This window comes from Epinephelus moara, chromosome 6 (genome assembly GCF_006386435.1).
Source record: "Epinephelus moara isolate mb chromosome 6, YSFRI_EMoa_1.0, whole genome shotgun sequence".
Taxonomy (NCBI): Eukaryota; Metazoa; Chordata; class Actinopteri; order Perciformes; family Serranidae; genus Epinephelus; species Epinephelus moara.
This window is the reverse complement of record NC_065511.1, coordinates 1,677,785-1,696,201: the sequence shown is the minus strand read 5'-3', so window position 1 is coordinate 1,696,201 and position 18,417 is coordinate 1,677,785. Positions and strand designations below refer to the sequence as shown.

At 42.9% G+C, this 18,417-nt stretch overlaps 1 protein-coding gene and 1 long non-coding RNA gene across 2 annotated transcripts in view; both read left to right on the top strand.

The window, feature by feature from the left end:
* The first annotated feature begins 1,577 nt into the window (after positions 1 to 1,577).
* gprc6a (G protein-coupled receptor, class C, group 6, member A) overlaps positions 1,578 to 18,417 on the top strand; it is a 40,844-nt gene continuing 24,004 nt past the window's right edge. Inside the window, exons 1-2 of the mRNA XM_050045774.1 lie at positions 1,578 to 1,794; positions 4,769 to 5,057. Of these exons, the coding sequence (XP_049901731.1) occupies positions 1,592 to 1,794; positions 4,769 to 5,057 (492 nt within the window). The 5' untranslated portion in view covers positions 1,578 to 1,591. The remainder of the gene's footprint in view (positions 1,795 to 4,768; positions 5,058 to 18,417) is intronic.
* LOC126391249 (uncharacterized) overlaps positions 9,193 to 18,417 on the top strand; it is a 10,300-nt gene continuing 1,075 nt past the window's right edge. The window contains exons 1-2 of the long non-coding RNA XR_007570062.1: positions 9,193 to 9,316; positions 10,310 to 10,420. This is a non-coding gene — a long non-coding RNA (uncharacterized LOC126391249). The remainder of the gene's footprint in view (positions 9,317 to 10,309; positions 10,421 to 18,417) is intronic.

The window sequence follows — 18,417 nt, the reverse complement described above, 5'->3', positions numbered from 1 at the left end:
TGATTTCTCACATTGGATGGTGAAATATTTGTAGTTTGAAAGGTCCGACCTAAATGAATAAAGGTCGTAGTTAACGAAGCATATGAATATTAATGAAGGAGCGCCTACTGAGCGCAGCTTTTTATTGATCGTTTGAACGTCGCGTGGTGGTCATTTTCGATTAAAGGCAAACGTCTCAGCGACGTCTTGACAATGAGCAAACGCTCTCCCTGCTACGTCTTAACGATGTAAACTTGATACATCGGGCCGACGTCGGCCAGATGTAGCCTATGTGTGCTATCTGGGAAGGGCCCGATATTAGGGAGGCGTGACCGTCCTGTCAAAAACTGACTGGACTGGGACAAGGCCAGAGTCATACACACCGAGGACAACAAATACTGGCGCTGAATCAGGGAGGCTATTGAAATAAGGAAGCGGGACCCAGGGACGATGAACAGGGACGAGGGGGGATACATGCTCTCCCACACCTGGAGCAGCGTCCTGGAGAGGCGGCAGACGGACAGCAGGTGGCGTGACCGTCCTGTCACGCCTCCTTAATATCGGCTGATTGACAGATCAGCTGATAAAGACGCGTCACAACCACCACCAAGTGACACTTCTGAGGAAGGCGGAAGTTTCTGCCGAAACACGTCAAGGTATGTAACATCCTAACATGTCTGAGATAAAAGAACAACTTAAGTCATTATCAGAAACTAAAGACATAATGAACACCATTGAAATAAAACAGTCTCCGGTTGAAGCTTCTCTTATGTGAAGGTTTATTGTTTTATCAATATAAACTAAACATATATATACAGTATATATATATATATATACATATATATATATATATATATATGTGTATATATATAGCCTATGTATTTTTTTTAATTTATTTTTTTTCCTTCTACTGGCTGTTTTGGTGAAGCAATGCACCTGAAAACATCACCTCGGGCTCTGAGAAACTTTAAAAAACATACAAAATATTATTTTTGAGCTCAGATTCAGTGTGTAGATATCATTTCTCTCTTTCCTGTGATTATTTTAATATATAGACCAGTAAATGCTATTAACTTTTGGTGATTAGTTCTGTTTTATCACACAATGTATGACATACTGTAAGATTGTAATTATCCAGTAAATATGAGGTAGTGTTCCCATTAACACATTATTTAATATCAGAAACCTTTAATTGCATAGATAGTACCAACCATTTAGTACCAACAATCACCTAACATTTTCTTACTTACTGCAGTCATGCAGGTTGTTTCCAGCAGGTGAAAGGTGAGCTGTCACATAATCCTTTTTTCAATCAGCTCAATCGCTGCTCACGCACAGCACCAAATATGAATAACAGATTAGCAGCTTCCGCAGAACAGTGACTCACCCTGTTGTCACTCATAAGGAAGTGGGCAGGGCTGCAGGGGAGAATATGAGAATAGTAAACTATGGAGGAGGAAGCAAGAGGGATTTTTTTTTTAAGTCTGTTGACAGTGCTTAAAAAGGCGGGTATCACTGTGCTGGAGGTGAAAAACTACAGAGAGGCCAGTGAGAGAGGAGAGGTGGAGAGTTTAGGAACCAACCCCAGACAGAAAGCAGAGAGGACAGCAGAATGGCCTGGGTTGCTCCTCTAATCTATTTGCACATCACACTTTTTCTTTTTATTCTGGAAATGGGACATGGTACTGAGGAGGACAGCAGAATGCTGGGAGTTACAGCCCCAGGAGATATCATCATCGGAGGAATCTTTCCCGTTCATGAGGATGTAGACAAAATGAACAACTCCTTTGCACCCCACTTACAGCCATGTATCAGGTGAGATCTTTCAATCCAATGCAATAAATGATAAACAGCCAGTCTTATTTAACTCTTTCAATTCAAGTCTACATTTATCCTTTTTTTGGCCCTGACTCTGTGGGTGCAATTAGTCAAGCTCCCAAAAGTTCTCCTTTAAGCTTCAGGAATCTTAAATAGAGATGGTCAGTTTGAGAGAATATGGTCAGCCTTTTCAAAGTATTTGCTCCCAACCCTTTGGAACATTGTAAGAAAGGGGAGATATGCATTTCATGGGAATAATCCCTCTGGCTTTGCACACGGAATGTAAGTGTATTATTCTCTCTCTCTCTCTCTCTCTCTCTCTCTCTCTCTCTCTCTCTCTCTCTAGAAACTGAATGTATATAAAGTATCAAAAGTATAAAAGTAGTAATCATAGCACTGAAGCATGAAGTTATGTTGTTACATTCTTGAAAGGATTAAAATAAGAGACACAGCGAGACTAATGTAAGATAAAGTAACAATACACATAACACTAGGAACATACAATTAATAGACAACATAATATAATTAACCCTGGGATGGGGGAGCCCTTCACTGTAGAGTTTGCATGTTCTTCCCATGTCAGACACTCGTACTCCAGCTTCCTCCCACAGTCCAAAGACATGAAGGTTAATTGGTGACTCTAAATTGGCCGTAGGTGTGAATGTGAGCGTGAATTGTTGTCTGTTTTTATAGCCCCATTTCCACCACTTTCGGTATGGTACCTTTGGAATCAGAAGAACCCCTTCAGACACGGTACTTAGACCCTAGTGTTTCCACTGCAAACAGTACCCTTAAATGTGGACGGGGTTGTTGTCACTTACTGCTACATCCAGCACTCGCTGTATTTCCTCATTTCCAGTGATACAGATGGAAGTCTGCACCTCGTTTATCGTAAACACACCAGGGTTGCAAGGTGACATTTTCAGAACAAAATAGAACAGGCTGCAGTGAGAGTCTCTCTCCATGGGATATTCAAAAATAGCGGTTTTGTGCATTTAGTCCTCAGGCAAGGTCAGGGGTTTAGTGTTACTACAAGTTAACGTCCCACCTTAAAAGTTGGCAGTCAGCCCAGTGAATTAAAAAAAAAATTTCTCCGACTCCAGCTCCTGTGAGAGGCAACAAAACATCCTTTCATCTTATAGTTACAGTTTACTTATAAAACTCTCCACCGAGGTTATGTAAGCCTCAAAACCAGCCACAACTCAGCCCTGAACAGAGTGACTGTCCGCTATTGAACAATCACCGGACTGCAATGTTCACAGCTCACATCTGTGAGCTAGGTTCTATTGGTACTACTATCCACAACTTTTCACTGTGGAAACGGAAAAAAGCACACTGAACTGAACTGTACCATACCGTACTGCTTGGTGGAAACGGGGCTTATGCGTCAGCCCTGTAATAGTCTGGCAGCCTGTCCAGGGTGTACCCCAACTCTCATCCAGTGTCAAATGGGATAGGGATTATTAATGCTTAAAATATCACCATTTTTTCCAAAACTGATGATATGTTTGTTTGTAAAACCGTCTGTATAATAACCAGTACTTATTACAAACAGCCTAAATGTAATGGGTAAAAATTACAATGTACAGAGCCCGGGAGTGACCATAGAGAGGAAAAATAAATAAGTTGAGGCCACATTTTGGTTACTTTGTGCGCACAAGATATTATTTGTTACCTCTGTTCAATTAAACTGTTCCCACGTTTTGGTTTATTGTGTGTGCATGAGATAAGTATATTTACAGAGAGCCAGCATAGTGGGTCCAACTCCAACCAAAATTAGGCTGTTTTTGGTAGTTTTTGCTGTAAGTGCTCACAGGCTCTCAGAAGGGTTCTTTTCAACATGCAAATTTTAACACTTTTGTTCTCTGTTGGCCTTAATACTGTACTGAAGGTCTTGCCTGTACACCAGAGACTCTTCTCACAGCCATCTTAAGGCAGCAGGTATCTGCTTCCATCTGCAGTCTCTAACTGGAGTGATGTTGTGCACTGTCATGCCACAATTTGGCACAGCAGATCCACTGCTTACATTTTGTGTAACCAGCATCAGACTGTTGTAAAATAACCACAGAAACCCTCTTACGTATGTGCACATCAAACTTATAATTTTGCTGAATTATTCTGCACAGTTTCATAAGCACATCATCAGGTGTGTTAGAGATGGAAGCATTGGAAATAGTTCATACAGCTCCACCAAAAACTGTAAAAACATTTTAAACAAGGCTGGTTTTCTGGAGCTTCACAGTTTAAATTATAAAAGCCTACAGGTAGATGTGTGGCTGATAAGCAACATGATAAGAAACATGCTTTCTCTGAGGAAAACACCCAAACTCATGATTGGGAGAGGTCTGTGATAACAGGGGGTGAAAGCAGTGAATGTGATCCATGACTGTCACAGTCTTTAATGCTGACACATAAAGTAAAGCTAAAGTGAGCCTGGCGATGAAAGTGCATGTGGCACACTCCTAACCTACTTGGCAGAGGGCACCTGAGTGTGATCTGGCTGTGCGGCTGGATAATCACACAACAGGATAAACCAGTCTAAAACCGAAATACTAGCTAAACTTCAACATAATACTTTAGAGCAATACTTTACTAAATTGAACTAGTGGTAATACATCCACACAGAACAAGACGAAATGTTCTCCTTGCATCTACAGCATATGGGTTAGACTGATTCTGATGAAAACACACCAAAGCCCTGGGTGCTGGATACTCATTTTGAATAATTTCACACTGATGTCATAATAAGGGGTAAAAAGTAAAAGAAACAGTTTGACAATGGATGAAATAATGTTATCTGGTAGCTTTTTTTTTTTTCTTTTTTTTTTTTTTTTTAAATAAATCATATCAGTGTTGAAACTGAAGTAGTACTTCACTCTCTTCCTTGCTGTCCCTCCTTGCATGTCTTGTATCAGTTCTCCAGTCTATCACATCTTCATTATTTGATGATGACACTGTACTGTTCCCACAGGTTTGTTGAAAGAAGCCTGGTGAAGGTGCTGGCTATGATCAATGCCATAGAGCTCATGAATAAATCCCCTCTGCTGGCTGATGTTAACATCACTCTCGGCTATCGTATCCTGGACTCCTGCTCTGATGTCAGCACAGCTCTGAGAGCTACAGCAGACTTCACCCAGCGGGCCGACTGCTATGCCGGAAGCAACACTTGTGACCAGCTGGTCATGGCTGTTGTAGGGGCCTCTTACTCTGAATTGTCTATTGCCATCGCTAGGCAACTGACACTCAAGATGATCCCTCAGGTAAGTAATGAGAAACAGGAAAATGTTGTAGACTCAGTGAGGGTGGAGGTAGGAGTCCAGCATCCGTGGCAGGACTGATTGACATAGTGTGGGCTGTTAGAAGAAACTAAAATAGCACAACCTGTTTGCTTTGGCATCTGATAAATATCACCCGGATCTGTCATGACTGTCTGCAGTTGCATGACTGACTGTTTCATTAGATAATAAAGGATGGGACAATTCCAAGGTAGGCGAGGCACTACAGATGAACAGGAACAAAAACATGTGTCCTCTTAGAGCAGAACTTAAATTGGCACAGTGAACACAGAGGGAAAATGCCTCATGTATAATGACATTTATTGTCTTATTGGAAATAACCCACACCTCAATGTAGTTTTCTATTAGTAAACTCTCAAAAATCTCTACACAGCTCTCTCCAAAAACTGCTAACACTCAAATTTGTGATGTCATAGGATATGATGGTAGAAAAGATTTCTGCACACTTACATCTATGCAGTGTTTGACTTTATTGTTAGAGTTTTTTTGTGTATGATCTTCATCAGATCATACACAAGGCAACAATAGACAGGCAGGGAAAAGTAACCATCTTACAGTAGTCTACTTCTTGGCAGTATACAACACACCTGTGCACAACCCTGGTGGTAGAAACTGCAGTTCCCGGGAGTTGTGTGTGTGTGTGTGTGTGTGTGTGTGTGTGTGCATCTCTGCCAGATTTATTGATGTTTCCAGCATCTTGCCAAGACCAAGTTGGGTGGAGTGCTGGTTGTTCTGTATGATGTCACAGGGTATAAAGTCTGGAGCTGCTCCATTGATAGTGAATGGTGAAAGATGTTCTAGATGACATTGAGAGCACCCAAGGGAATGTTCTAAGTATATGGGTACATTTTCTGTTTCACAACTGAGAACACTAGGTTGTTTGCAATCATGTGACTCTTATGATGCTCAAAATCCAGATGGAGAGCAGGAGGTGATGAATACATTTAATGTGTGAATTGGAAATTGAGGGAAGTGACTACATAAAAGTGTTGGATGAACCAGCAGGCAGCAGGTATAGTCAGAAAATTGAAACTCATGTTTGATGTGATCCATACAAAAATGAAGAAACGTGATTTTTCCCACAACTTGATGATTTGCCCGGTGTAAACACGATTGTTGTTACAAATTAACTCAGCCTCCTTAAGTCCTAATGTTACTGCTAATACTACTAATGGGACATTTTTCTGAAGTGAAACCAGCATGTTTTCAGGCTGCCATTAAATCATGAATTTTGCTGTGTGCCCTCCTGCCATATTACAGACTTTCTAAGCATTTTTGTCCCTTAAAAACAATATTTAAAATGACGCAGTGAGTCTATGTCAGCAACAGTGGTTCAGAATTAGCATAATTGTTACATGCATGCGTGTCCATTGTTGACTATATGGCACCAGACAACAAAAACACACTTTGTCGCTTTTTATACCATGGACTAAAATAAGGAGCTTAATCTTATAGATTTATCACTTTATTCTCATATATTTACTACTTTATTCTCGTGGATTTAAGACTTTGTTCTCGTAGATTTATGACTTTACTCTCAAAATCTAAGATTTTTTTTTTCTTTAACATGGCCCTAATCCTCCTTCATACTAGAATAAAGATCATTTTGGTTATAAAAAGAAAACTAACATTCTGTGGCTCTACAAACTCAGCCTCCCATTCATTGTTTATGCACCTCCAGACTTTATATCCAATGACATTGTAAGTTTGAGACTTTTTTCTCTGGTTTCTGGCTTTGAGAGAGAGTAGCTCCTGTTCACAGATATTGATTGAACTTTTTTAAGCCATGGTCAGTTCCTGATTTAGGTGGTGTTCTCCTTTAAATAGTCATAGATCATGTGTGTAGGGTTGTTATGGACAAAATAAGATCATTAGCATGTTTGTTTTTTCTTTTTTCCAACTTCCAACTTTAGCAAAAAATGTTGCTAACCTGTGCTATTTAAGGTATTTAAAAATATCAGCTATACTTTTTGTGACTAATATTGACCAACTTGGAGACACTCATCAGGATAAGGAAATCAACACACCACTTTGTGAACTCTCCTCCTGCTGACTCTGCTAACTGGCCAGTGGAGGTTTTCAAATGTAAACATCAGAAACAACATCGAGGAAAAGTGGAAAAGATGAGCTCCAGCTACAGTCCTGACTGCACGGACAAGTAAGATCATATCTGCATCTCTGCAGGATGCACCGAGGCAAACATGGAGGGATCAAACATCAGCTAAGATCCCGACCACATAGGCGTTCTCTGCCAAGTATCCTGCTGGCTTACATACAGGTGCTGGATAATAAACTGGACAATGTCCATGCTCACGTCAGCTTCCAGGGGGACATCAGTGTTACTGCAAAATGTGAACTAGCTGTGAGTCATGGCATACACGTGTCCATCCGATGGAGTTTTCAATAAGCCACTCGACGTCCATGTAAAGTTGGAGAAAACAAAAAAAAACTTTTATTCCACAAGTGTCACATAATATCCCCAGAAATTGCCTTTCTTAATGACAAACTAAACAGAACAGGACACGGTATGGAAACTGTGTGTCTCCACAGCAACTCAAGGGTTCACTAATTACCCAGCTCAACAGCCCCGCTTGAAGCCCATATGTGAGGCTGCTGTCTCTTAAAGCTACAGTACCCAAGTTTCAAAACTAAATGAAATAGCCTATTCTAGACAGAAAAGATTAACATATAATCAGATTCAATAAAAACATACTTATCCAAAACAATTAGGCCATTATTGAACGTCAAACCCAAAAGCTACACTACAAAATGTATATATTAGAATAATTAGAATAATATAAGGAGAAATAAGAAAATCAGCAAACTTAACCTTGCCTCATACAATCAGGAACTGTAATATTCTTTGTTTCACAGAAACCTGGCTAAATCCTGAAATACTGGATAGCGCCTTTCAACCAGGTGACTCTTGTCCTGTATATCGATGTGACAGAACAGAGGACTCCAGGGAAAAAAAGGGGAAGAAATGTGTGCTTGATGGTGAATAAGAGCTGGTGTGACAGTAGGAACGTTAAACTGCTTTCCTGTTCCTGCTCACGTGACCTGGAGATACTGTCAGTTTACCGTGGGAATTCACTTCTGTCATTATCACAGTGGTCTACATTCCATCACGAGCAAATACAAAGGCTGCCCTGTTAGATCTCTGCAAAGACCTGACCTGCTCACAGGACAGTTATCCTGAAGCTGTGCTCATTGTTGTTGACCTCAATCAAGCAAGACTTCAGAGAGTTATGCCTGACTTCCATCAAAGTATTGACTGTGCCACAAGGTGAATAAGGGCACTGGATCACTTTTATACAGGGTTCAGAAAGGGCAACAGAGCTCGACTAAAGCAACCACATGGCCATCCTATTGAGATCAAATAATCTAAACAAACTTCTGCGCATCCCCACAGCGACATGAGAGGTCTGGAAATGGTCAGTTCAATCAGAAGCAGTATGGAGAAAGTTCCAGGACACCACCAACATCACTGATGACATAAATGAACTCACTGAGTCTGTGGTGGATTTAATCTGTAAAACTACAGAAATAAGTCAGTCAATCAATCAATCAATCAATCAATCAATCAATTTTATTCATAAAGCCCAATATCACAAATAACAATTTGCCTCAGAGGGCTTTACAGCATATGACATCCCTCTGCCCTTTGGACCCTCACAGTGGATAAGGAAAAACTAAAAAACAAAACAAAACCAAAAACCCCTTTAACTGGGGAAAAAATGGTAGAACTCCAGAGCGTCAGCAAAGCTAAGGAGATGATGGTGGACTATGGGAAGAAGCAGCAAAGGAACTACGCTCCTCTTAAAGTGGACCTATTGTGTTTATTTTCAGGGTCATACTGATATAAATATGTAATTTTGGGTCTAGTGGAATATATTTATGCGCTTTAATGTTCAGACATACATTATTTGTCATTGCTGCAGCACCTCTGTCTGAAACGCTGTGTTTGAGCTTATGTCCTGCCTCCCCAGCAGCCAAGTCTGCTCTGATTGGTCAGCTCGCTCAGTCTGTTGTGATTGGTGCAACGCTTAGAGCATGTATCGGAAACATCATGCCCCTTACCTTATCTGACCTCTGCAAACAACAAGCTATGGCTAAGCTAACGACAGCAGCCGTCCGCCATTATCAATTTGAGTGAAGAAACGCGAGCTGATAGACTCCGAAGCACCGTTGCAACAAAGACTGGAGCAGGACGTTTCACAGTGGTAAGTTTTTATTGTGTAGCTGTCTTATATTTCAGCTGTAACATGATAACTGTAACGTATCTAACATTAAGGTAACTACTGTATGTCTTTCCTCTGATTGTTTAAAGCTGAAAACGTCTGCTGCAGAGTACAAAATGTTTCTAATATAGCCGGTTACTACATAACGTGGAAACACCAACAGCAGCACTCAGCTTTTATATGCAGTGGTGTAAAGCATAACTCCTATTTTTTATCTTAGCAGGCTTATCTATAATCTGACTGATGTAGCTTGTATTGGGTAATAATACCAAAGTTATTGTAAATTCTGCTTCTAACACATTCACCGTTAAAACCACACAAGTTTTAACCCATGAATTCATCAATTTTTCCACAGCAAATTGATTTTTTTTTTTTTTTTAAAATTTTATATACTTTATTAATCCCAAATTTAAATTCAAATTTTTCACTCTTTTTGTCATTAACACACAGGTCCGAAAGACACACACATGCACAAACAGGACCTATACACAAAGTGGAGAGATGCCTTGGTCGGGCACCCTGAGCGGTTGCCAACTTGCTCAAGGGCAAGTTGCCAACTTGCTCAAGGGCAAGTTGGCAGTGAGCTGGCACCTCTCCAGCCACGCTCCATATTTGGTCCGGACGGGGACTCGAACAGGCAACCCTCCGGTTCCCAAACCAGGTCCCTATGGAATGAGCTACTGCCGCCCCAGAGAAATGACAGATTTCTGTATTATACAAAAACAAATGAATAGAAATAACTAGTACATTCAGATGTCTTAGCTGTTATGTTTACTGAAATCATTCTACTAAAATGTAGCTGCATTTTATAATCTTCACCCAATTTCTCCACATCATTTACATGAAATCAAAGTTTCATAGTAAAACACATTTTGCTTCCTGGATCAGTATTTGTTCTATGCAGTGATGTTGTCTCTTGAGTCTTTATTTGCTTACTTATTAAACGGTATGCCTTGTGTCTTTTTTACCTATTAGGTTTGGGGGTAATGAACCAGGTTCCAGTTCATCCTACATGTTTGATACACCATCCAGGCCAGGAGCCTGACTGTTTGAATACACCCCACAGAACATCCGCAACATTTACAGGTATGACTGTGTAAACCCAACTCTGAACACTAAGGTTTTTTTATACCAAAAAACCCACTTATGAAGAAATGACAATTTAGTCTTTTGTCAAAAGAACTTTATTTTTTTGCAATTGTAAAAAACAAAAACTACAAAAACCTTACTAAATAATATACAATAGATGGATACGTACATAAATATATCAATCAATCAATCAATCAATTTTATTTATAAAGCCCAATATCACAAATCACATTTTGCCTCACAGGGCTTTACAGCATACGACATCCCTCTGTCCTTATGACCCTCGCAGCGGATAAGGAAAAACTCCCCAAAAAACCCCTTTAACGGGGAAAAAAAGGTATATACAGTCAAGTGACAGACGGTGCACCTCCTCGTCCACTCTTCTCCCCAACCACATTAATAGTTGGAGACTCAATAATCAGAAATGTCTGCTTTTTCAACGCTGCCACACACTGTTTCCCTGGGTCCACAGTTCCCATCATACTGAGAAAACTCCCGGTGCTGCTGTGCTCTCTTCTGTCCTCCATAAGACGAGTGGCTGTTCATGTTGGCTCCAATGACACCGCTCGTAGACAGTCCGAACTGACAAAAAATGTCTTTAAGGACCTTTTAAAGTTCTTAACCAGCTGCGGGAAATCTGTTTTTATTTCCAGGCCGATTCCCACCGCAGCCCGTGGAGCAGAGGGTTTTTCAAGGATTCTCAGCCTCAATGCCTGGTTACAGTCCACCTGCTTCACTCACAATATCAACTTCATAGACAATTTTAGTCTGTTCTGGAACCGCTCCCTCCTTCTCAGAGCTGATAGCGTCCATCCAAACTGGCACAGTAGTCGCATGCTAACGGCTAACCTGCAACACGGCGTCCAGACTGCTACACGTTAACGTGAATGACCGTTTACCTGCCACACCCCCACCACTCACTCTTCTTCCCCTCCCAAAGCTCCACTGGCACCACGCTGCTCGTTCTTGCCCTCTAGCTCCCCTCCTCGGCCTCAACAGTCATTACAACTACAACCTGTTATTTCTCACATCCACACCATCATCAGATGCATCACTTACATGGACAAACCCTGTACAGAAGGCCAGGGAGGTGGCATTGCTGTCATCTTCAGGAAAAATATCAAAACAACCACCATCTCCATCCCTCCTGCCCCCTCATTTGAACACCTCACCTTCAAACTCTCTGGTCCCTGTCCTCTGGTCACAGCCATCATTTATCGCGCCCCCAAACCACATCCCTCCTTCCTCTCTGATCTTGCTGACTTTTTGACCCAGTTATCTGCCATCTCACCATCTGTTCTCCTCCTGGGTGACAATCTACACATTGACAGTAGGGCTGTACCCAAATATTCAGATATTCGAATATTCGTTTCTATGGGTAGGTATTCGTTATGAAAATTTGGTATTCGATATTCGTTTTTTTATTTACTTTTTTTTAAAAAAAAAGGCTACTGCAGTGGAGACTAAGATGACTGTCCGACACCATTTTAAAAAGAGTCTGATAGCTGCAGAAGGACGCATTCGCTCACAGCCTCTAAATGAGCAAACAGGTGGGAGATAGGGATAACATACCTGTCCTACTATAACGATCGGGGTGCACAACTGCACATCTTAATTGATGTAGTTCTCAAATATGGTTTATGAATTAACGTTACTTTCAGCTCCGCCATCACTGACGTGTTTTGTGAAAGACTCGTTGGAAATCAGTGTGAAGCTGCCATTTCCAATACGCGCACATTTTGAATTGTGCTCTACATAGTAATTATGAACTATATGTACCGAGTTGAATTCTGTGGAGACAGACCATTAATTTAGCAAAATAAAATGACAAAAATCACCCAAAAAAATCGCCAAAAATAAAACCAACCGTGATGGACTCAGCCGATGGGCGATATATTTGTCCAATCGCTCAAGCCTAATGAAGACCCACAAACGACAACTTGAAAGACCCTGCAAGAAAACCAGTTTATCAGTTCACCTCCTAGCCTACGTCGACCACCTACAACAATACAAAGATGCACTCAACACTGCCCTGTCCACCCACTACTCTCACCTCATCCGCTCTGGCTCCAATAACCCCAAGGCTCTGTTCTCCACCGTAAACTCCCTTCTCAAACCACATGACAACACCTCCTCATCATTCACCACTGAAAAGTGCCAGTCCTTCTTAACATACTTCCAAACAAAAATAAACACCCTCTACCGTAACCTCAACACTGCCAGGATCCCTCCCATCTCCCCACCTGCCTCACCACCCATCACCATTCAGCCCCTGTCCCACTTCTCTCCAGTATCCCCAGCACAGTTAACAACCATCATGACCAGAATTAAAACCTCCACCTGCACTCTGGATCCCATACCATCCAAACTCATTAAGGACTGCCTCCCTGTCATCTCCCCACTCATTACTGGTATTATTAACGCCTCCCTCAGCTCTGGTTCCGTCCCCCAAACCCTCAAACTGGCTGCCATCACACCAATCATCAAAAAACCCAGTTTAAATCCTGACAATCCAAGTAACTTCCGCCCCATCTCCAATCTCCCCTTCCTGTCAAAAATCCTGGAACGTGCTGTCGCCTCACAACACAGAACCCACCTCACCTCCAATAACATTTGAATCTTTCCAATACGGTTTCCGTTCAAAATATAGCACTGAAACAGCCCTCCTGAAAGTCACCAACAACCTCCTCCTCTCCTTAGACTCCATACACCTCAACATTCTCATCCTCCTTGACCTCACAGCAGCCTTTGACACCATCAGTCACTCCATCCTGCTCTCCCGACTGGAATCATCTCTCCACATCCCCGGCACAGCACTCTCCTGGATTCACTCCTACCTTACCAACCGACACCAGTTCATCAGTATAAACAACTGCACCTGCCCCACCACTCAGAGGTAAAAAAAATCACTGGAGACACGTAGAATCAGATGCAACTGAGTTTAATGTGCTCGCAGGCAACAAACACATCACAACTCAATGAGTCAAGCTCCGGAGCAGGACTGGAATTTCTTTGTCTGCACTCGTTTTTATTGTGAAGATTTCTGCTGAGTCGTCTTTTTCTTAATCCTTCCCACTTGGCTCTGATCGTAACGGTGTCACATTTCTGCTGAGTTTCCACTTTTTCCTTTAGTCCTTCCCCCTTGGAGTTGACACATTTCTCCGTTCTCCCCCTGATGGCTGCTTCTTTACTTGCACTCGTTCATAATAGTATCCCCACTCTCCTTCTCTCCCTTGGAGCCAATTTCACCATGTAATGCTTTTCTGGGCAGTCTAAGCCCACCTCCTCTAGAGTCATATCAGGACAAGCTGGAATTCCCCTAACTTTCCACCAGTGTTTCTGAGCCCATCCTCATGCTATTTTAAGAAATGATGCACAGTGAATCTTAGGTACTTCTCCACCACAATGCTTAAGTGCTCAACAAGTGTATGTGTGTGTCATAAGAATACATGAAATAAAAAACTAGTGTGTGTCTTGTCAGTACATTGCTTCAACACGTATGTTTAAAGGTCAACTTAAAGGTACAGTATGAACACTACAGTAAATCAGTACATTACACTACATTCCCCCCTTTGGGGCTAACAAGTCCCACTAAATAGTGAGGGAGGAAAATATATATTCCCCCCTTTGGGACCAGAAGGTCCCATACTACAATCTACATGAATCAGCAAGCTTAACAGAGGGAAAAATATATATATTCCCTCCTCTGGGACTGCACAGTCCCACTCTACCCAAGCGATTAGCCAAACATCAAACACACTACATTCTACTGATTACAGCTTGGTATCGGCACAACAAGGATAAGGCACTTAATGTGTAATATCACTCTGTTACAGTGTTTAATCTAAAACCTAGAAAGGTGAATATCACTCTGTTACAGTGTTTAATCTAAAACCTAGAAAGGTGATTGTTAAGTAGTGCAACACACAAGATAATTCACAGTGGGATACATCATCACTCCAGTGTATACATAATTATATAACGATTACAGTGAGTGGAACACCCTAGTAATCCTGCAACTGTTGATATAGTACAGTCACTGGTTAATAGAGTCAGTGGAAACATAGGCCGACGTCCCGGCCATACGCAGATGGCAATAAGCTGCAACTTGATCCTTCAGTAACGCGATCTCAAGCTCCAACTCTCGATAGGTTACCAGCTGCAGAGTTGGGTGTGCAGGTCATCCACGAGCTGCTTGTATCTCTCAGTGGTGGGCGTCTCATTTTGCAGCTCGTGGAGATGTCCTTCCACCGCCTCAGGCCACACGTTATATTGGCATTGCAACAGGACTCTGGTGGCTCGGGACAATGGTTTTTGTGGCACAGGTGTGCGCATAATGGCTTGGGGCTTTGGTCTTTGTGGCACGGGTATGCGTCTACCTGCAGGAGGGGGCTGCAAGGGGATTGGTTGTGGGGGGCTAGTGGGAGAATAAGACATGTGTACGGGTATGGGCCCTCCTTCGTCAGTCTCTGAGTCCTCCGTTAAAGAAGGCATTGCCTCAGGGGCAGGTTTGGGCCGTGGTACACTTGTCACCCATTGCTTGCCCTCTGGCACCTCGTATTGCATGGGCTACATTACCCCGGCGGTTGATCGGGACACGAGAACAGTTGACGCCATGCATTGGGATGCGGAAGGCATCACGCCGTCAGGGCGCGTCTCCCATGGGTTCATCATGTGGCTTGGGCCTGGCTGGGCCACATCGTACACGTTGATAACACTGGGGGGTTGGTTGAAGATTGTCTGGTCTGCCAACCCTCCTATCGCGGTTGTTCCATATTCCGTCGTGGTCATTCTCTGGCCTGGGATCTCAAACGGGGGCTGGTCCTCTGGCATGGCACGCTGTGAGTTGTCAGCGGGGTTGAAGGGGTTGATGGGAGTCCAGTTCGGGATGTTCGTCAATGGCGGCTGCATAAACGGTGGCACGTAGGTTCATGGCGAGGTCATCAGCGTGTACTGGTACCAATGGGCTTCAATGGGGGCTCCTCTTTGAGGCACATACGGGAATGGGGGTCGGTTGGTCAGCCTGGGAGATGGGTTGGAGTGGTCTGGCCCCTCCGGCATGGCTGGGCGCTCTTGGTAGGCCAACCTTGGATTCTGCTGCTTTGGATACGGGGATCTCCAACTGCTGGCCATGCTCTGCACCTATCTATGTGTTGTAAAGGACATTGTTTAGTTCAATTCACTTCCCTCTTTTCCTCCTTTTCCTCCTAATTTCCCCTTGGTACAAATAACCTATATATGTTAATCAGTCGATTGTTAGTATGGGTTTGGTAACAGCAAGGTTTTACCTGAATCTATTGCCAATTATTTGGTTATTTCTTACCCTGAACTGGCTCTCCCTCTATACGACCTCGTATTCCCCTTCTAGGTTCCCCTTCATTGGTTCATATAAGTTTATATTGTCAGCCATATTCTCACATACGTCCGTATTGTCAATCATGGTCTCATATAAATCGTTGTTCAATCTTTTGGGTGCATAGGGTCTTACCCACGGTTCATCTAGTTCCCACAATTCGCCTTTCTCTGGGAGCTTTTCCTGTTGTTGTATCAGCATAACAAATTGTCCCGTGGCCGCTCTCATGGCCCTTCTTATCAGGATCTGTATTAAGGGAAGGACGCAACAGATTATCAAGAGAATAGTCAATAGAACAAGTCCAAATATTACTCCTATAGCCCGTAAGATTTTTCCAACAGAGAACTTTTCTAACCAGTCAAGAATTGATGAGGTTTTGGTGTTCCAATTGGAGTGTTGTACTCGTTGGTCTCTTAGTCTACGTATGTTTTCTAAAGCTTGAGTCAGGTTGCCATCTTCACCTGTATTCATGGGGATGGCTGTACAGCACTCTTCCCCTATTACATCACAGACACCTTGGTCTGGGGCTAACGTTGTTTCAATGACAAGTCTGTTCTGCACAGTCATTAGGGATGTAGCATGCAACTGTTCACTCACACCTTCCAGTGCTGCTATAGACTAATTTACGAACCTCTGTTGATTGTACCACAAATAGTTCACCCAGTGGCTATTACGTGCTATGTATTGGGCCCAAGGTCATAAATCCAAATCCAGGCCCGAGTGAGATTGCGCCCCATGACGTATGAGGTTTTAGCTGTGCCGTTTACCTACGGTTTGACACACTTTTGCGATCCAAGTCTGATTAGTTTGCTTATGGGTGGCACTTTCCCACCGGCACTGGATCAATTGTTCCACCTCGAGCGTGTTGTTGCTGCTAGTGGAATTCTCTAACCAATGTTTGATGTGCCCTCGGGCTACACAAAAGGGAAATACAATATCTTGAGCCAAATGCACTATTGGTGGTACTTGAAATTCTTTTTTAATTTGCTCAGGAGCCCCTTTAAGACTTATTGGGCAAATTTCACTATTATTGGCGTAATTGGTTTTCCCTGCTGCAATCCACATAGTACACTGTGCAAAACAGGTGTCTCGTCGTTCACAATCCTCTGTACCTGGGAGGGGCCTAACTCTGGGTAGGCCTAATTTTCTGTGGCAGGCTATGCACGAGCTGTTGGTTACCTGTTTGGCGGAGTACTCTAACCACTGGTAAAACATATTAGATCTCCATGTGGTAGTTCTAATTAGTTCGGTGTCTCGTGCTGGCGCGTTTCTGGTTCTCCTGCGGGGTTCTGATTTTAGTTCGAGCCATTGCTGAGCTAGTTCTACGGGTACTATGTGCCCGGTGTCTATGTTGGCACAACCTTCATTGTCACACCAGACTCTTGCTGTCACCATCCCCTCTGCTCTACATTGTGGTCCTATAGACCAGCCATGCAACCTAATATTTCCTGGACCTTCCACCAACACATCATCATAAGTGTGCAACTTATAGTAGGTCAGCTGCACTATTTCTCCGCTAGGCATCTGTCCTTGTTTTATAGCCATGGATCCTAGTGCGAGTAAACAATGGTCCATCTGCCCCTGATCCTGATCACTCTGTTCTGCTCCCTCACTTGGCTTCACCCTTGTCATGATAAGCAGTAATGTTAGTAGCACTGCAGAATGCTGAATTCCTCCTCCTCCTCCTATACTAGTCTGGCCTCCTACATCTGAACTTCTCTGGCTATATGGCCTGCTGGTCTGCTGTTCCCTGTTCTGAGCCTGCATCTCCTGTGTCTGCACCCCTTGTGTCTGTGTCTCCTGTCTGTGTGCTGTGTTGTTGGTCTGTCCTGCTGCTCTTACTAAAGCTCTGAGTGGAGCAGTTTTTATAGCATAGTCACAAATCCATGGCCGACTGTATCCTGTCATGCCGAGAAAAGACAGCATTTGGCCCACCGTCTGCGGTTGAGGAGCCTTACTTACTGCCTCTATTTGAGATGAGGCAATGCACTTTTTATCCCCACTCAACTGTCTGCCCAAGTACTCTACAGACTGCTGGCAGAACTGCAATTTGTCTTTACTGACCTTGTGTCCCCCCTCTGCTAGTGCCGTGAGCACTGCAATGGAATCTTTTTGACATTGTTCTTTTGAAGAGCTACAGACAAATTAGCTAGGTCCTGTGTCAACACTCGGTTAATGATCGACGGCGAATTCGAAGGTCCTTGAGGAATTCTGGAATAGACATATTGCTGACCTTCATAACTGAATGCAAACAAATATTGAGAGTCTGGGTGTAGCGGTACACTGAAAAAAGCAGAACACAAATCAATGACTGTGTACCACTGTGTGTCTCCAACTGACACCTATACGTCTGATGCACAGCTCAGTGCCCCCGATCTTAGGATCCGACCTTCTTGCCCTCCTGGCTGGCTCGCCAAAAATGTCGAAACATAAATTTAAGGGTCTGGAGCTGGGCCAGAAAGCTTGCGACCTCATTCCTTTCTTCTCGAACGGACTTTCGTTGTTTTCTATTAGATATCAAAAACTCAAATACTCAGAGGTAAAAAAAATCACTGGAGACACGTAGAATCAGATGCAACTGAGTTTAATGTGCTCGCAGGCAACAAACACATCACAACTCAATGAGTCAAGCTCCGGAGCA